At 39.6% G+C, this 21,196-nt stretch overlaps 1 protein-coding gene across 1 annotated transcript; it reads left to right on the forward strand.

Moving 5' to 3' along the window:
• The first annotated feature begins 15,157 nt into the window (after positions 1-15,157).
• LOC124253030 lies at positions 15,158-19,744 on the forward strand. Its single transcript, XM_046686746.1, has 7 exons — positions 15,158-15,407; positions 16,386-16,466; positions 16,878-16,907; positions 17,372-17,602; positions 17,993-18,039; positions 18,759-18,979; positions 19,707-19,744. The coding sequence occupies exons 1-6, from the start codon at positions 15,158-15,160 to the stop codon at positions 18,936-18,938; spliced, it is 819 nt and encodes a 272-aa protein (XP_046542702.1). The 3' UTR covers positions 18,939-18,979; positions 19,707-19,744.
• Positions 19,745-21,196: the final 1,452 nt, after the last annotated feature.

A 21,196-nucleotide genomic window follows, 5' to 3' on the forward strand; every position in this document is an offset into this window, starting at 1 on the left:
AGAACACCCTCAGAACACCCTAGCATGTGTATACCAATCTCACAATCAGAACACCCTAAACATGTGTATACCAATCTCAATAATTCAGAACACCCTAAACTCACCAATCTCACAATCAGAACACCCTTAACATGTGTTATACCAATCTCACAATCAACATGAACATCCTTAACATGTGTATACCAATCTCACAATCAGAACACCCTAAACATGTGTATACCAATCTCAAATCAATCAGAACAATCCCAATCAAACATGTGTATACCAATCTCACAATCAGAACACCCTAAACATGTGTATACCGATCTCACATTCAGAACACCCTAAACATGTGTATACCAATCTCACATTCAGAACACCCTAAACATGTGTATACCAATCTCACATTCAGAACACCCTAAACATGTGTATACCAATCTCACAATCAGAACACATTGTTGCTCCCTTGATAAGTTCAAAAGATTTACTTAACAAAATACTACTCTTTATAATAATATACTCAAATATATTTCTTATAGAGATTTGCTAATTGTTAATTTGAGCTTTGGTAAACTATGCCTACTTTAAACTCGGCATACAGTCAACTCCGAGGGTATTCAGTTCCTACAAGAATGGTCGTTCAAGGCGTCACATCTGATTGTCCTTAAGCCAGAACTGCGGTTCGAATCCCATATCCGTGGAAATAATGCTGATTGTATTGTGAGTAACAAACCAGTCTAAAACAGACTGAAATGCTGTTTAAAGAGGTCCAACCAAATAATTCGGTTAACCATAGTTTCACCTTGACATGGTTCACAGTCGCGTGATAGCATAATTCGAGTACAATCTATGGCACACATTACTTTCACATCTCAATGACATCAAACAACATGTGGCCACAAATCTAAAAGGAAACTAAACAGTCAAATCAGATACACAAATCCACATATGGTTATACTCTCACAGAAACGCCTCCTGTTTAGAACATCACTGATCAGCAGTCCATAACAACTTTTAAAAAGGAGTTTAAAATTAGATAACGGTTGTTGTAACAGTATTTTAATCACGATCATAGCATGTGTCGGGTTCCAGCTTGTTAAATCAGCCCGTGTCTAGTTGGACGCACAGGCCGCCAATGAAACCCAATAAGCAGGTCCAAATGATGTCTCACTGTCATATGTAAATCATAAACTTACTTCGCATGATGTTGTATGTGGTAAATAAAGGGTTTGATCTAGGCAACTAGTACCAAAACATTCAGCTTCCCAAGTACAATAGTCATTCTGAAATAAGGCTTTGAGTATGTGAAAATGAAATGTACGTTACTGTCCCAACCTGAAAGTACACCAAGTTCACTATGATCTGGTCTTATTGCAGCTGCATTCAAGTTCACTGTGCGCTTTTCCTTTATTGACATCATGCACACTTCACATACAAGCAACTGTTTTAAATCTTGATGAATTTCTTCCAAAGTTAGACTTCAGTTCTTCTATGTCCAAACCTTGGCAGAAATGCACGTTACCCACGGTTAGAAATTCAGCAACGCTAAATAATGACATTGCCTTTATGTATCGAACTGAGAAAGTGACTCGGTAAGAAGAACCTGTGGTGAAACAACAAATCAATAGGAACACATCTTATACTAAATGGTTTACGTGATTCACTACCTTTGTTCGAGGCATGAAGCGATCATTAAATTGAACAGAAAATACAGCGTTTACTTCCCTGGGTGTACTTTACCTTAGTATCCACCTACTGCTTCGGATAATTATGAAAAATGTTTTTTCGCTTTTATAACACCCTGCACTGTGTATATTTATCGATAGAAAAGATATAACGTTGTGCGTTGTGTTGAGATGACAACACAACAAAAATAATAATGAAACTTAATCCGAGCCTGTCAGTGTGGTGGATTGACTACAGAAAAGCTTAGATTCTGAACTTCACGAATGGTTTTTGGTGTCACTAGATTGTATTGACCTCCCTGGGCGATTATTTGGTTCACTCAAGTCTTTAATGAATTGCTGGTCAACTCAACGTCAGATGAATATGGAAGGGCAAGTGCTGCCCCCAGTACCCATTTCCATCAGAAGACAAATAATTCAGGGCTGTTATCTTACTGCTTTACTTTTCTTTGTCATTACATACGTTCAACCTTTTGCGTAACTAACTCACCTACTTAGATAACCTTAAACTTATAGCCAAGAGAGACTCTACACTAAAAATCCAGAATTTTTATGTCGAATCCTATGACACTGACATGCCCTTTAAAGCTCAACAGATGCATCAACCTTCTTCATCTGAAATGTGGCAACATACAAGAAGGAGGATCATCCAGTTTATTTGGAGGAGGAGTCATTGACAATCTTGTGGAAGGTCGGGTGTATACGTACTCAGGGATACAGGGTAGGGACAAACTCCAGTCTGCGCATATATACGACAAACATCGGCTAATATGGACTTTTGAAAATCAGGGCTCAGAGCTGAACACCTGTAACAAAGTCAAAGACAAGACAGTCTACATTAGCGTTTAATGGTGATGGCACCTCTGATCATGGTGAGTCCGACATCTGTGATGAAGATAACATCAGTGTCCTTCATCTGATCAGATCTGACATAAGCAAGCTGAACAATAAGTTCGACACGATGAGAAAGGAAATCACAGACGAGTTTACGAAAATAAAGACAGAAAACTCAGAATTAAAAGAGAGACTATCCTGACTCGAGGATGCAGTGGATAAAGGCGAAGCACACAGTAGGAGAAATAATCTCATCATTCACGGAGTGGAAGGCATTGTAGGAGAGAAATGGGCAGAGACTGAACGTCTTGTGAGAGACTTCCTACACGACAACCTCGGTATGGACAACGCCGACAACATCGACATCGAGAGAGCTCACCGACTTAAAAGCAGAGGAAACCGTAAACCTATCATTGTGAAGTTCCTATCCTACAAGGATAAGGTAAGCATAACTGATCTTGCCAAGCAGAAACTTAAAGGCAATGAACAATTCCGAGTAGCAGATGATTATACAGAGAGAGTTAGGAAGACAAGAGCAGCTTTAATTCCATTCATGGTTGATGCTCGCAATCACGACAAGAATTCTTTTCTCTCGTATGATAAGCTAATCATTGATGGCGATGTTTATGTGTATGATAATGACAATATCAGAAAGATCAGTACACGATTTACTAACGCCCGACGGGAGTCAACGCTGCGCAGTTCTCACGGGGCCCATGGAGGGACGCCTCCTGGGTCCCGGGGGAGCGGCGTCAGGGACACCCAGGGGGCGTCTGTTTCAGCCTAGGAACTCGGCCGTGACCTACACCCTGAGCTGGACACAAGATCTACTCCTCAAGACTCGGGGACTGATGTCTTCAAGAACTTGAACATGTGTGCGTGGAACATTCATGGTCTGCACTCGCACCTAAAAGATAATTCATTTATGGATTTCTGTGCACAGTTTTGGTCTTTTAGAAACGATGCAAAGTGATTCCACTACGCTTTATGGTCTATTTACAGAATTTATATGTCATGCATCACCGGCAAAACGGTTACGGAAATATGGTCGTTATTCTGGGGGCGTGGCTGTTTATATCCGAAAATCGTTTGAGAAGGTTTTCCAAAGAATATATCCCAACTGGGAGAATAGCGTCTTTTTTCACTTTAAGAGAAATTTCATTGTTGGATTCCTTTATATACTACCAGAAGGATCCCCACTTTATGTTGACCCAGATTCTAATGGCATTGATGAGCTTGATTCTAAAATAGCTACTATTAGAGCAGATTACGGTGATGCTATTCCTATAATACTGCTAGGTGACTTCAATTCGAGGGTGGGCTCAAACGATGATTATTTGTTGGAAGATGATAGTGATTTGAACTTCTTACCATTATCAGATTTGTATCTTCCCGACAGTTTCAGTGAAACTAGAGTAACACAAGACACTACAGTGAATATGTATGGCCTGGCTCTGCTAGAAGTGTGCAAGGTATGGGGTATACATATAGTTAACGGTAGGAAAAAAGGCGATGAAACTGGGTCTATTACATGTATTACACACAATGGTTCAAGTCTTGTTGATTTTATATTGGCGTCGACCAGTTGTTTTTTACTTGATTAAGGATATGTTTGTCCACTCGCGGTCAGACTCTGACCACCTGCCTCTATCGTGCATTGTAGAGGTATCCGTCGAGGATTGTGGTGATAACTCGCTAGTAACCAGTGTTCGTCATGTAGAGTGTGAAAAACTCGTAAAGTTCAGGTGGAATAATGGTGGTTTAGACAAGTTCAATGAGTCTGTAGCGTCTAGTACAGCGAGTTGTATATTAGATGAGTTTCTTGATCTAGTCTATTCTGATATCAATGGTGCCACCGAGAAACTTGTTGAGTTTCTCCACTTTGTGGGAAGTCACTTTCAATGTCGTGATGTTCAGATCCCGAAATCAAAGAATATTCAACCTAATTGGTTTGATGAAGAATGCGAAAGTTTAAAAAATATAAGTTCTACTGGCTTAATATGTTCCGCAAATGCAGATCAAATGAAAATCTAAACAGATACATTGAAGCAAAGAGACACTTTCGCCTCTTGTGCAGAAATAAAAGTAGAATGTTTAACGGTGGTATTGCTGATGAGATTCAGAGTGCAGCTAAAAGTGGTGACTGTAAGAAGTTCTGGCATAAGATAAAATCTCTACTGAGCAATTGTAATGAAAATAACACAATTACGGCAGATAAGTGGGTGACATATTTTAAGAACTTGTTAAACCCGACGTGTCGGGAAACAAATGTTGAGTTCAATGAGAATGTTGACGCATTTTTTGACACAGCATGATTACTGTGCGGACTGTAACAATACTGACTTTTTATCTGCACCAATTACCAGAACAGAAATAGAAAATGCAATCAAAGTGTTAAAATCTGGTAAATCCCCAGGTATTGATGGAACACCACCCGAATTCTTCAAACATGCTCAATGCATACTTCCCTACCTAGAAATATTGTTTAATGCTATACTGGACAGCGGCATTTTTCCTGATATCTGGAATGTTGGCTTGATCATTCCACTCTATAAAAAAAGGAAGCACTCACGAACCAAATAACTATCGTGGAATCTCTTTGTTGAATGTAATGGGGAAAATATTCACTTCTATCCTCGAAGTCAGAATCCGTATCTGGTTAGATTTAAACGATATATTACATGAATGTCAAGCAGGGTTTAGGCCCGATTACTCATCAGCTGATAATATGTTCGTTCTGCAAGCTCTATGCCAAAAGTATTTAAGAAAACGTAAACATCGGTTTTACGCAGCTTTCATTGACTTTCGGAAGGCCTTTGATTATATAGACAGAAACAAGCTTTTATATGCTCTTATCTCCAAAGGTATGCATGGGAAAATAATACGAATCCTCAAAAACATGTATGATAAGGTATCTGCTTGTGTGAAAATATCTAGTGTACGAACAGAAGTATTCTCGACAACATCTGGACTACGACAAGGATGTATTCTCAGTCCTGTTCTGTTCATTTTCTTTATCAACGAATTAGTAGATGAAATGAATGCATGTGGCCTACGTGGAATATTTGTGAAAAATGGTATGAATGATATACTTTTATTGTTATTCGCAGATGACGTCACTCTCATTGATGACACAGTAATAGGTTTACAAAAAAAGCTGGATACATTAAAATCATTTTGTATCAAATGGGGTCTAGAAGTTAACTTAGATAAATCCTGCATTATTGTTTTCAGGAATGGTGGCTATCTTCGAAATAACGAAAAATGGCTTTATGATGGTACAAACATGAAGGTTTTATCTCATTATAAATATCTTGGCATTGTTTTCACATCAAAATTGTACTGGTCTAAAGCATGTGAAACATTAGCTTTACAAGCTAGGAAGGCTTCATTTCCGATATTTTCTCTTTTCAGAACTTATCAAAATATCTCTTTGAATGTGGCATCTACTATATTTGATAGCAAAATTGCACCGATTCTGCTTTATGGTGCAGAAATATGGGGTTTACCTATCGTGCAAACATTGAAAAAATACAAAGTTATTATTTCAAAAGATATCTTCGTGTTAGCAAAACTGTATCTTCAAATATTGTACTCGGTGAAACAGGTAGAAGCCATCTTTGTGTACAGTATTTCACCCGTTGTATAAAGTACTGGTGTAGACTCCTGAATATGGAAAGTTATCGTATTCCAAAGGCATGCTATGAAATGTTAAAACATACGACGACAATGGTGGTCGCAATTGGGTATCCCATGTACGTTTACTTTTATTTCACTCTGGGTTTTCTTTTGTGTGGTTATCGCAAGATTGTGGCGATGTAACAAGTTTTATAAGTGTTTTTAAACAGAGATGTAAAGATATAGATATACAGAATTGGTATGCAAAAATCACTTCTTCATCATTCTTAAATCATTACTCGTCATATAAATCTGTACTTGAACCGGAAAAATATATATCAGAGTTTTGCTATGATAAAGATCTCTTACGAGTTTTATTTAAATTCAGATGCATGAGTCATAAACTTAAAATTCAACACAACCGTTTTAATAAGGTAAATGCTGATTCCATTAAATGTGATAAATGTAATTGTAATTTGATACAAGATGAGTATCATTTCTTACTCGTATGTCCATTTTATTCACAACAACGCTCTTTGTACATTCCTGATTTTTATATTATATCTCCAACCAGATCAAAGTTTACCCAGCTGCTTGCAACAAAGAATGTAAAACTCCTAAAAAATATTGCAATTTATCTTAAACTATATTTACCTGTATAAATTGTAAATTGTTCTCCTGACCATGTGCTATATTTTGCTTATTGAATTGTACTTTTGGTCATGTGGCCATAAATACTGAATAAAGCTCTTCTTCTTCTATGTCCCTATGTCTATTGACGGTGGTGTGATTGACAAGTTCCAGGGAAACGTGGCAGCTATGCAGACCTAGCTTTCAAAATGTCTCGCTCACATCCCAAGTACACTGTCGTCATGATCCCCATTGTTCTCGGCGTCCATGGTTTGGTATCTCCTGATCTTTTGGCGCAGATCAGGAGTATGCGCGGCTTCTCCAACTGGAGCATGGGGTATGTTTCTAGGGGCGGATACAGCTTTTTTGAGAAGGGTGGGGTGGGGTGGGGGGTGCACACTCCTCAGAAAGGGGTGCACACTTCATTTTCACCCGCTTTCACGAGAGTTTCAATGGTCATTTAATAATCTTTCAGGACAAAAGAGGGAAACGGTGCGCACCCCTGCACACCCCAACTGGATCCGCTTATGGTTTCCACAGTCTCCGAAAACATCTTGGTGGGTTCGATAAGGTGGCATTTTCTGTCTGGGCTGTGTGTAAAAGGGGGCAAGAGTTCTGAGCTAATGAAAGGCTAAACCGTGCCAGAATCACCCGAACCCTCTTTGCTGCATTCTATTTAGATATGTAAAATACGGGGTTTCCCCTGGACTCACAAGTAAAGGGTATTCCCGATAATGAAGCCTGGAATGAATCCATGTGGACTGAGGGATCATTATGTATCTATAATGCTGAAAGTTCTTTTGTGGGTCCAAATTAGTATCTATAATGCTGAATTCTTTTCTGCGTCCATTCTCAAGGCTTATGGTAAAATGGCGTAGGTAATCGCAGAAAGTGCTTCAAGGCGTATGGTAAAATGACGTTGACGCACATTTGCGCGTTGCGTAAAACCATGAATGTAAAACATAGATATTGTGTGTATTGAACACCAAGGGTCTGACAATGAATGTACCTATACAGTTAGTATTGTTTGATAATAGTTTTATTGGCGATATTGGTGATATTCATATATTTACTGGGTAAGAGAAAGTATACAGCAATGTTGTGGGTGAAAAGGAAACAATCAAGAAAAGGTTTTCCAGTAGGTGTGTGTCATTAAGGGTGTTTTATACTTGGAGTGTGCGTGATTCAGCTACTTCTTGCCTTAGAATCGTTTTGGGTCAGATCTAGTTTTCCTTTGTGTTGGCCTAGTTTCTGTTGGCTGAACGTTTACCACGTTCTGCTGCAAAATCAGTCAAAGTTGTTAGTGTGACAAAGCAAAATAATAATCAGTTTGATCTACTTTAGTGTTCACGAGTGAAGGGAGATAAGATCACTGTCTGGTGTAATTCACTCATGCGCCATCTGGCGTTCCAGATGAACTGGAGTTCACGTCTGCCTTTGCCCTGAGCATGTACCTCAATTGTAAATAACCGATATGCTAACGTTAATCATATGTTAACTTTAATATACTCTGTAGCAGCTGATACCAGTAAACAGATATATTTTTAAAGATATGTTTAGAATATATATTGTAATGGTTGACCTATTCAATGGAAGAGAGAGAGATGTGAGATAGAGAGAGAGAAAGAAAGAGAGAGGGGGCAGATAGAGAGAGAGAAAGAGAGAGAGGGGGAGAGTTATAGAGAGAGAGAGAGAAAGAGAGAGAAGAGACAGAAGTTATATATAGAGAGAATTATATATAGAGAGAGAGAGAAAGAGAGAGAGAGAGTGCAAGACTCTTTTGCAGAGAGAGAGAGAGAGAGAGAGAGAGAGAGAGAGAGAGAGAGAGAGAGAGAGAGAGAGAGAGAGAGATGTCTGTGTATGTGCATACCTGTGTAAAGGGACAATGGCCCGTCCTGCAACAGCAGAAATGGCTTGACATATTCATATGTAAACTTTGGCTGCGCGGAAGAATATCCTAGCTATTAGCCACCTGTCTATAAATAATCGAGTTTGCCCCAGACGCTACAGTGACTGATATCATCAGAATTGATCTGCGCATTTGCTGGCATTCGTGGATCAAATCAGATGGCCTGTCCGCCAGTCGATGTGAATAACTGGACCGGTCAATGTAAAAACACCCCTATAGTATTTACACAAATAAATACGATATGCATTGATGGCAACATGAAAGAAATACATCTACAATACATAAATAGTTAATTTTCAGTATCCTACATCTCTCAGAAACAAGCCGTAACTTTGTAAGTATGTATCTTGCTTATAAGTGGAAATCAAGATATGATTTACAACATTCGGATTAATTCTGAAGCACTTATCGAGAAGAGTCCACAAAGATAACACTTTACAATTAGACCAGTGGCAATCTCCAGCTGTCTAGCAAAATACAGGAGATAGGTCTACCGGGGGTATAGCAACATGCATTTGGTCATGTTGCCACTATGAATTGCTATGAATTGCTAATGGTTCACTGTGATGGATGTGTGTCAGTAATACATGTAACGCCTGTTTTTGATACGTCCAAGTGTATAATACTGCAAGAGGCGCACCAGGACACCACTGTCATCACATCTCTTAGTTGTGCAAGTTTCAGGAAAATTCTCAAAGACATTAGAGATTAATCGAATATCTGCTTCCACCTGTATTAATAAATATATGACTTCTTCAACCTCTCGTGACCCAGTTGATTTGACAATTTTGCAATCCATGAATCGTCTAGCTACCATAAGCTCTCTTTATCTTTTGATTCTGTCTTAAGAAACAATATATGAACTTAGGTGATCCACTACTGCTGATTTTTTAATTTTGTGAGATACAATATAAGGTACAATATAAGATTTTGATTCAAATGTTCCAGCCCCTCTAGATAGTGTAGTGCCTTTGATGGAAAACCAGAGATGTTGTACTTACAACCGAGTTGGCATGCTAGCCCTCTCTCTGTTTACGGAAAACAGAAGGCACAATCTCAAGATACATGTACATAGCACACCACCTACATCTTGACAATGACCTGAACCTTCTTTGATAAATATTTCTCAACACAGAAGGGACCCCATACAAGACATGACTTTGATGCACTTGTGCTTCTGCCATACTATTGTACACTGGACACATTGGCGACACGGTGAACCATGAATGCATCATACCAGTTACTAGTGATGTGTCACATCTTGGGTAAAATTATGTTTCTTTGTCTACGATGAATACATGCACTCGCATCCCAACTGCTTACAATAGGCACGAAAAGTTATCAACTTTTGAATGATTTCTAAATATTTGGTCAGTATGTTTTGGATACAGCACAAACTATGGTATTTAAAATACATCCTAGCATAGAATGGACAAGTCAGAGACAATTTTACAACTACAGTTCATTGCAACAACCACAGACATGCCAGATTCGTTGACAACCCATGGACATCAGGAAATGACAATACCATGTCTGGTAGCACAGCCATGTTAGTCAGCCATATTTACCATAAACAACTTGCTGAATAGGACATGATCTGCAGAATTTTAGTGTACTTAATAATGGTCATTCCGTAAAAATGTTAACGCATGTCTTACAAGTACGGCATGGAGAATGTTAGTAGATTGTGATAGGTTAGAATGTTGTCAACATGGACTACAATTACAAGTTCATTCTGAAACTCTGGTGGTATTAGTTTTCAGCTTTACCGATGTTTGTTGTATCATATTCAGTTTATGATGTGGATTATATGTCTGGACATCCTGACATAAACCCATGAACTGGCCTTCATCAACCCATGTTTGTCGAAAGAGGTGACTAACTGGATGAGGAGGTCAGGCTGGTTGACACATCGTATCCCAATTGTCATCGTATCCCAATTGCTTAGATCGATGCTCATGAAGTTGATCACTGGATTGCCTGGTCCAGAGACGATTATTTACAGACCACCGTCATATAGCATGAATAGTGCCGAAAAGTACAATCGATACGTACGTTATCCGTTATGTCGAAGTGATGTTTTAAACATCTGACGTGTATTTAAAATTAGCAAGCATGTTCTTGTTCATGTGACCTCGAACTTGCCCTCGGCCTTTGAACAATTTTCATGTCCCTGGTTGTAAACAGTTGAGTTGCATGTGACACAAGCAATCACTAAAACATATGCATAAGGCAAAATATTGATGTTATCTTTGATTTATTCACATGAAGAATGCCACGGAAAATCCCGGTTGCCACCGTGGCGAAAGCTGAGTCTGTGAAGTGTCTTATGGTACCAAATACATGGTGCTATACCTATACCATACTCAGTCTTTAAGAACGATAAGGTAGAACGAGTAGAAACAAATTGGATCACTGTGGCCTTAACCTTATTGTTTATTCATATTGAGGATATATTCCTTGATATATAGCAGTCCTGTTCTTTGAAAACTAGTATTGTTACTATCGAAACGCCCAAAAATGACATATTGCCTGACACTTTCAAGTCTGGCAACATTGGTTTTGGAAAATGTTTGTACATTCCAAGCTTTCCAACGGTACCAACGGTGCCCACCTCCAATGTATATCTAAGTATCACATCCAACGACCCAGGAGGTATTACTCTCTGCAAATTTTGTCAAAATATAGTAACATTACTGATATCGTATACTTTTACATGTACATTTAAACGGACTGCTACACTGTAGAGCACAAAGCCCAAGGAGGTCCTCATGTATAACCGTCATTGCCTGAGGCAAAGACAGCCTTGACTATCCATTGTATCTTACATTCATTTCATTACGCTTAACTTCCTTGGTAACATAACAATGACGTTATTTCATGTGAAACTTTCAACGGAGGTACTCTATGGAGATACTCGAATGGAGACCAACAGACCGGGATTAAATCGCCCCAAAACCCCACGTCAGCACAGGTGTTCGCGAAACTGGTAAGCGTGTCCTGCCCTACCGATGGCACTCGCAGAATTTGCATGAAAAGTATCTATTGCCTGACCCCGCACGGCAGTACCCCTGACTTGCAACGGAGACCAGTAGACAGACCAAACAATGAAGTGATCAATGGACCAGAAAAGTTGTGCTAAGCAAAAAAGGATATATCAAACTCAAATTCACCTGCGCCATTTTGCCATAAGCCTTGAAGTACTTTCCGCGATCACCCACGCCATTTTACCATAAGTCTTGAAGAACTTTAAGACATTTTTTGGTTCCCAAATCAACGTTTCCACTTCTCAGTAACTTTGTGTCATTACACCGCGACAGTCACAATTAACTGTAACCCTTTACTTATGCTTGATAAAATACTAGCCGTTTGGATGGTGCAATGTAAAGCAGCGCTTACATTAACTGAAGTTCCAGCACAAAATCAAACCTAAAACTTTGCCCTATATCCAGGACATGAACAGACGTAAACTGGTCAGGTGAGCTTCTAAGGAGCCTATCCTGTGTTTTATCAAAGTATAAGAAGGTCAGTGAGACACAAGAAGTCACATTTAGTGTTGCCAGCAGTGAAACACGACAGGTATATTTTTGTTTTTCTCACTGTTCTTACCTCTCACTTTCCTTGAAAATTCAATCTGCATTCTATATTTATTTTATAAATGCATTGTACAGTACATCGAGCCGTCTTCGAAAATAATGTTTTAATAATGGGATTAATGTGAATTTACAAATGTATATTATATATAACGATTTTCATTTTAACATAGTTCATTTTAAGGCGAATAATTGCTTTAGCATCTGATAATGAGAACTGAGAATCAGAGACTTGGTCTTTCATTACTGATATTTCCTGGAACAACCAGATCTAACAGTGTCCGGATGTAGATTTAGCCTACGAGTTTGACTTGTGTACTACATTGTGACTAGCTGGATGAAATGCCACGGAAAATCCCGGTTGCCACCGTGGCGAAAGCTGAGTCTGTGAAGTGTCTTATGGTACCAAATACATGGTGCTATACCTATACCATACTCAGTCTTTAAGAACGATAAGGTAGAACATAGAATTTCAAGCAAGAGTAGAAACAAATTGGATCACTGTGGCCTTAACCTTATTGTTTATTCATATTGAGGATATATTCCTTTATATATAGCAGTCCTGTTCTTTGAAAACTAGTATTGTTACTATCGAAACTCCCAAAAATGACATATTGCCTGACACTTTCAAGTCTGGCAACATTGGTTTTGGAAAATGTTTGTACATTCCAAGCTTTCCAACGGTACCAACGGTGCTCACCTCGAGTGTATATCTAAGTATCACATCCAACGACCCAGGAGGTATTACTCTCTGCAAATTGTCAAAATATAGTAACATTACTGATATCGTATACTTTTACATGTACATTTAAACGGACTGCTACACTGTAGAGCACAAAGCCCAAGGAGGTCCTCATGTATAACCGTCATTGCCTGAGGCAAAGACAGCCTTGACTATCCATTGTATCTTACATTCATTTCATTACGCTAAACTTCCTTGGTAACATAACAATGACGTTATTTCATGTGAAACTTTCAACGGAGGTACTCTATGGAGATACTCGAATGGAGACCAACAGACCGGGATTAAATCGCCCAAAACCCCACGTCAGCACAGGTGTTCGCGAAACTGGTAAGCGTGTCCTGCCCTACCGATGGCACTCGCAGAATTTGCATGAAAAGTATCTATTGCCTGACCCGCACGGCAGTACCCTGACTTGCAACGGAGACCAGTAGACAGACCAAACAATGAAGTGATCAATGGACCAGAAAAGTTGTGCTAAGCAAAAGGATATATCAAACTCAAATTCACCTGCGCCATTTTGCCATAAGCCTTGAAGTACTTTCCGCGATCACCCACGCCATTTTACCATAAGTCTTGAAGAACTTTAAGACATTTTTTGGTTCCCAAATCAACGTTTCCACTTCTCAGTAACTTTGTGTCATTACACCGCGACAGTCACAATTAACTGTAACCCTTAACTTATGCTTGATAAAATACTAGCCGTTTTGATGGTGCAATGTAAAGCAGCGCTTACATTAACTGAAGTTCAAGCACAAAATCAAACCTAAAACTTTGCCCTATATCCAGGACATGAACAGACGTAAACTGGTCAGGTGAGCTTCTAAGGAGCCTATCCTGTGTTTTATCAAAGTATAAGAAGGTCAGTGAGACACAAGAAGTCACATTTAGTGTTGCCAGCAGTGAAACACGACAGGTATATTTTTGTTTTTCTCACTGTTCTTACCTCTCACTTTCCTTGAAAATTCAATCTGCATTCTATATTTATTTTATAAATGCATTGTACAGTACATCGAGCCGTCTTCGAAAATAATGTTTTAATAATGGGATTAATGTGAATTTACAAATGTATATTATATATAACGATTTTCATTTTACCATAGTTCATTTTATGGCGAATAATTGCTTTAGCATCTGATAATGAGAACTGAGAATCAGAGACTTGGTCTTTCATTACTGATATTTCCTGGAACAACCAGATCTAACAGTGTCCGGATGTAGATTTAGCCTACGAGTTTGACTTGTGTACTACATTGTGACTAGCTGGATGATGTTTTAAGGGAATAAGGCGAGCCATCCAGGTATATCCCTGGGATTATAAGAATGTTGTACTTTTTCAACTTGTCTTCATTGCCAGTGTTGACAAAACCATAATTGTCAATCAAAATGTTGCCAAAAGGTAAACTTAGGCCGCTTTACCAGTGGATCCTTCACAAACACACGAAGAGGCAAGTAAATAGTGCAGCTGACAAATCGGGAACAACACTGGAGTATGTGGTACAAACAGCGAACGGACATCAGTTGTGTCACTGATGCGTCCAGTAGGGACATGTCTTCTTGATGACAACCATAACGTTGTGAGACCTCTACTGAGGCAGGGAATGTTATATCACTGATAAAACGTCTGAGCGAGAGACGTATGACGCTGTTTCGGATCCAAAGGGCGGAGTTCCTCGAATATTGCTCGACATAGGGGGAAACTTGACTTTGAGTCGTTATGCCTACATCCAAATAGGAACCAGACGAGGTCGTTGGTCTTTTAGATTTCAATTTGAGTTTGGTAAATCGGTGATGGTAACTGAACTAAAACAGATCATCGGATATATCTAAAGTTAATGTGATAGATTTGGTGCTTTGTTCGAAACTCTGTATCTGTTTTTTTGCTTTTTGTTTGTTTTTTCCCTTGTCTGCAACTTAAGAGCAACCTAAGAAAATGTGAAAAACACCGGCATACCCACTGCCAAGAATATACTCTCATTAATAATAGCATTTGCCCAAAACTTTGATGTCTGTTTGAGTTATGGTCCTTCCACACCAATAACCGAGTTCACCATACTGGGATTCGAACCCGGTCTTTTGCCTGAATTTCACCACTTTAAACTCATTAGTTTGTAATACCAAAACGGGCTTCTTGCCCTCTAAGAAACTCTTTCCTTGTTTCAGCATGATGAAACTACTAGTTGTTGTGATGGTAGCAGTGACGGCCGTCATGGCCAACAGTCATCACGACTACACAGATGCTTCTAAATTCGCCGACTACCTGAAGGATATACGAAAGAGCCACGAGTTTGCCCATATGGACGCAACTGAACAGGCCCTTTACCAGCAACTGATCCAGGCTGCCGAGCAGGGCAGTGCCTCCCTCACATCCTTCATCTCAGCTCAGACTTTCGCTAACATCATCCGCCTCATTGATCGTATGTATATGTGCATGTCAGACGGAAACAAATCACCAAGTACTCACAAAAATGTCATGGATCGCCTAATACACACACGAGATTCAGATGGACACAAATAACTAATTACACACACGGTGTTTCAGGTCGACCCTAACTACACACACGGTGTTTCAGGTCGACCCTAACTACACACACGGTGTTTCAGGTGGACCCTAACTACACACACGGCGTTTCAGGTGGACCCTAACACTACACACATATAAAGTTTCAGATGTTTGATATGGACACAAAACACGAGTTACACACACACACACACACACACACACACACACACACACACACACACACACACACACACACACACACACACACACACACACACACACTGTCTGATATGGACACAAAACTCTAATTGCACACGCGCACGCACACGCACACACATACTCCCACACGGATGGACCTGTTTAGTCCTGTTTGGCCGTGAAGTGTTTGTCAGAATGAGAAAAAGCCTGTCAATACCAGGGAATAAGTCTTGATTATCTGTCGAAACACTTGCTTTAACGGCATTCTCTAAGTTGATGAGTCAATATCAAAGTATGTGGATAACAGCTTCTTGATTATTGCACAGAGCGACTTCTCGGTGTCGTTTCTCACACCGCTTAGATTCACTCTTAGATAACGGTGTAAGAATCTAAATACAATATACAAGAATTTGTTATCCATAAAGTCGTATGCTTTATTTTCATCTGTAATTGTTTCCGAAGTATTATATGAATCTATTTTCAACCATTTTATTGTTTTCGGGTTGGTGCTATGATTTCTGTAATAAAATGTGTCCACAACCGCAAAATAAACCGATATTAGTTGCATAACCCTAATATAGTTATTTCTATTTTTTACAGAAACTGACCCCTTGATATGTTTGACAAAATGTATTTCTATAATTCAAATATCACATGAAGTAGATAAGTGCACATATGTTTGATATATCTTCAGATTTGGACAAGGACGACATTCCCCACTTTGAAGGTTACCTTGAGGCTGTAAGTAGCAAGCTGCTTGTTCCTCTCGCCATCAGTAGAGTTTGTTTTGTTGTTTAACACTCAGCAATACCTCATTAAAGTCGTAAGCCTCAGTAAAGTACAGATTCTAGTACTTTTGTTGGGTTGAGTCCCATCCGGGATTCGAACCCACACCCTCAGAGTCGGGCACCTAATCGTCAGCACGCAAAGTCAGCCGCCTAACCCGCTCAGCCACCGCGGCTTCCACAAAAATGGAAGTCAACTGACAACTGGTAGTCTAGACCACGGACTTTGTGTACCCCTCTGATAATTGTGAATTGGCGCGGCTCCCACGGCCGAAAGCCTTTACTGAGAAAGTGTTACCCCGATGTAACATGTGTTTCATTTGACCACTTCCTAGATGGCACTGTGTGTCCATTGTATGCTGAATAATTGCATGTTTGTATGTTATACGGTTCTGTTTCAGCATCTGCAGCAAGCCCCAACAACCGTAGTTGTGAGTAGATTTGAGCAATCTTCAGTATTTATGGTATTAATCAGTCAGCAAAGATTACATGTAACACAGTAAGTGATGACGAAGAAATATATTTATAAATGAGAAATGCTTCAATTATGATATATTGCGCTATAGTGTGTTATCACACCAGCACACACACACACACACGAACGCACACCTTCACACACAGTCCTGCTTTTGGATTGTTCGTAAACAATGGTCATTCATTCGTACTAACCAAAGTCCACGGTGTATTAAGTCGCCAGAATCCACTTGGATGTTACAACTACAGGCTAACGCTTTGGATTCGCAGATAAAGCTGACCTGCCAAAATACATCTCTAATACTGCTAAAACCTGTCCCCCAAGGTCACGACAGATGCAGTGGTAGAAATGATGGCACTGTTATTTTGCTCGTGCCTTGGCCGTAGATTAACTTAACTAATTCGCTAAAACATTCCTCAGATCAACTAAAGACAATGAAAGATGTTTTTTCTTTCCTTGATCAGAAGCGACAGAGTGGCTCCGACCTGTTTAGCTTCCTGAGAGAACTTCACCTTGCACACAAGATTGAGGATGATCTCTCTCACGCTGACATGCGGGTTTTCTTGGAGATCTTGTACGCTGCTGAACACAATACCCTCACCCAGTACATTGACCAGAAGGGCTACGCAGCCGTCCTGGACCTTATGTCACGTATGTATATAATAAATAATAAATATAACAACCAAAAGGTCAATTTCTATAGCGCTATATCCACGTTCAATGTCATGCTCAAAGCACTTTGAAGAGATGGGTCATGAGTATCGTTTCATTTTATCCACAACTACCGTATACACTGGACAGGAATACCAAATATGTACCACATGCTTGTCATGGTCTAAGAACATCTGACGTCTCTTGATACCACTAGAAGTCAATGGCTCCACTTGTTCGCTCTTCAGTTTACCGCATTTCGTTACCCCCATTCCGCTCCTTGTTCTTTCGTGATACGCTACCCGCTCTTCAGGGTAAACACGTTGACCATCATGAATATGAAGGGGGACGTCTTTGTCAAGAGACTCATTTTTGACGTTTTTGTTGCAGAAATTGAAGACGATCAGGTTCATGGCTTCGATCAGCTGCTCATTAGGGTAAGGGCGGGCAAGCAGATTCAATTTAGATTTAGTTCAATTTGAAATAACATGCAGTACATTGTCTAACAGAATATGTAAAACAGGCAGTCCAGAGGTATCGGGGAATGAGTATAGCACAACCTGTCAGCCAACAGACACTGTAACATTGCCAGTAAATACCAATTTAAAAGCGTGTTATATTAAACATGATATATTATGATACCTTATCTGTTTGTAAATGATACAACATGTGTTGACTGTTACACAATACGTGCCGGATAATGGTAAAATATATCAAACGTTTTTAATATCACAGATATAATTACAATTGACATTTACCTACTGATGTTTTTGAATCAGTGAGGCACCTTCCAAAATACGCAGGACAATATACTGCACCGTAATGTGGTCCCCGACTGTTTACTGTGCATGTTCTTTCTTCTTTTGGGTGTAACCTACACGACATTTGAATTAAACCAAATCGGGGCAGAGAACTTGTATCTTACCTGTTTGCGGCGCATACCTGTTGAAAATATCACAATGCATTTTGAGGTCAAACATAATATCAAATATTTTACATGCTAATCTTGGCCGAGCCACAAAAAGCCTTCACAGTTCATTCTCTGTGTCTCCTCCGACTCTATTGCACTGGCAGTGAGAATGAAGAAAAGTTTATGTTGATGGATAACATAATCCCAGAGCCTGAGGGTGATGTTTTCATCTTTGCCGTATTTCAGCATCTCGAGCATGAGGCTGCAATGTCGCAAACTACCGTTGGCACCATCGTTGTCAGCACCCCTGCTCCAGTGATGACCACCCCTGCTCCAATGATGTCCACCGCTGCTCCAGTGATGACCACCGCTGCTCCAATGATGTCCACCGCTGCTCCAGTCGTTGCCAGCACAGTCATGGGCTGAACGAGCCGGCTGTTTAGTTTGCCGGCATCCCCAAACTGCCGGTAATAATATATAAGGCGCAGCCACATTAAAACCTCACGCTTGGTGTGACAGTTCGTATGTATTGCCAAAGATTATTCGATAAGAGAGTGTGGTTGGTTATCACTGCTCAAATTATCCCCCTCATATGAAAGCATGTCAGTTGAGCATACAGGCCTTGAGAACTTACTGAAACGCCGGCTCAGCCGTAGGGTGTGTGCATGCACCAAGAAACAGATTCCTTGCGAATCTGGGATTTGAACTCCTGATCGTAGATTTCTGCCTCAGGAGAGTAAATCTACACGGCGAGTTCGATAACCTGTCCGACCCGTAACCTTCAATATGTCTGTGTCCGCAGTATATGTTGTGAACAGCCTACAGGCTACGGGTAACTTCTGTTAATTCCAAGTGCTAAAAGTGGTTAGTAGTACTTACAACAATGGGCTCTCATGACGTCAGGCTGTAGTGGGGCTTGTCATTAACCTTGGATTGGAACGAACTGGCACGTCAGTATGACTGCAGATAGCATGCTTATGGGTGATACTGAAAATATCTTCTCCTATATCCATGTTTACATTCATCAAAGTGGTAATAGGTAATTAGATTAGAGTACATATATAGGGGAGGTAAGATGTTAGTGGAAAGAAAAACTTCTATTGTGCTTGTATTCTTGCTTGGGTAACACGTGTAAAAAGACTAAAATGAATGTTTATTTAAATTTGTAATTCGATAAAATTGTTTTCTTTGCAGGTATACCCATTGCCTGAATAAAGTTTGTAGATTCTGTATAAATTGATTGTATATTTTGTTTATCTTTATTCGTCAAGTGTTACTTGAGTCAGATATCCTGTATCTGTTTCACGAAGCGGTGAATGGACGATATTTTATTGTATAAACTTGATATCACAAGCCAAGTGAATCGACGTCAGAACCACCGACACAACTGAAACACAAGTTATGAAACATAAGCTATGAAACACAGTTATGAAACACTAACTATGAAACACAAGTTATGAAACACTAACTATGAAACAAAAGTTATGAAACACAAGTTATGAAATACAAACTATTAAATCAAAGTTGTGAAACACAAGTTATGAAACACAAGTAATAAGATACAAACTATAAAATGAAAGGTATGAAACACAAGTAATGAAATACAAACTATTAAATCAAAGTTGTGAAACACAAGTTATGAAACACTAACTATGAAACACTAACTATGAAACATAAGTTATGAAACACAAGTTATGAAACACCCGTCGTTATTGGTCGTGTTATTCTTGGGGTCAAGAATATTCGAAAAGCTGCCTCTGCAGTCTTCTGTGCTATGTGGCGTCTTGTTTAGCCGCTTGTTAAACACTGTATGTGACGTAGAACCAGGCGCGTGGCAAGCCAATCTTTTCGTGTAAGCCCGATAGGTTGCAAAGCTCTATATTTAAATAGTAGTGCCCAACCTTTTCAGCAACAATCATGTGTAACCCCGGGTTTTCTTTATAAGGGAAGCTACGCCCCTGAGAGCAGCATGTTGTCTAGAATATATCCATGCATTATTACAGCCGCAGGGAAAGGTTCTTCAAGGGTTTAATTAGCCTCAATTGATAATGACCTTTGACTTCTGCAAGATACAACCATTTGAAGACAATTTGCGCGATGCGCTGCAATATTTGTGTTGAAAATGAGCTTCACGTTTTACTGTGTATTCAGACGTGGAGTATTTGCACTCAAATTTTTCATGACGTAAATGTTGTTTCAGCTGGTGTAGATAGGTTTTGTTTTCTTGTCTTACGAGGACAACAGCAAATACTGCCGAACCATCTATCATGTGATTGTAACCGTCCTCTTAACCAGCAGCAGATACGCAAGTAACTGTAAATGGTAAATAGGGGCGTGGTCGAGTCCGAATATGCAGCCAATCAGAACAAAAGACAGTTAGCTATTTATTTTGGAACACTGCCGGTTTTTAAAATATAAATGCAATTCATCCAGCACTTCGATTTTGTGACTGTCAGAAACATGGGTTCGTGACTTTGATTATACCCATTGTTTCCAGGCCCCGATTTCTCGAAACAAACCAAAGTTTTTACTCAAACTTCAAACTGAGTTTGACAATTTGAAACAGCTGAGTTTCTAACTCAGTCGTAATTCTAAATCCAAAACGACGAGACCACGCATGTAACTTATCTACCTAACGCAAATTGTCTACTAAGTTGGAGCTTAATATCCATTTCAGTTTATTG

The sequence above is a fragment of the Haliotis rubra genome, unplaced genomic scaffold, assembly GCF_003918875.1.
Source record: "Haliotis rubra isolate DU_JTF1 unplaced genomic scaffold, ASM391887v1 Scf53, whole genome shotgun sequence".
Taxonomy (NCBI): Eukaryota; Metazoa; Mollusca; class Gastropoda; order Lepetellida; family Haliotidae; genus Haliotis; species Haliotis rubra.

What these genes read in the sequence shown, in the direction of transcription:
- LOC124253030 (XM_046686746.1), top strand. Translation starts at nt 15,158, where the DNA reads ATGAAACTACTAGTTGTTGTGATGGTAGCAGTGACGGCCGTCATGGCC. An exon ending in CATCATCCGCCTCATTGATC is followed by an intron (nt 15,408 to 16,385) that starts GTATGTATATGT and finishes ATATATCTTCAG; the next exon opens with ATTTGGACAAGGACGACATT. An exon ending in TCGATCAGCTGCTCATTAGG is followed by an intron (nt 18,040 to 18,758) that starts GTAAGGGCGGGC and finishes GCCGTATTTCAG; the next exon opens with CATCTCGAGCATGAGGCTGC.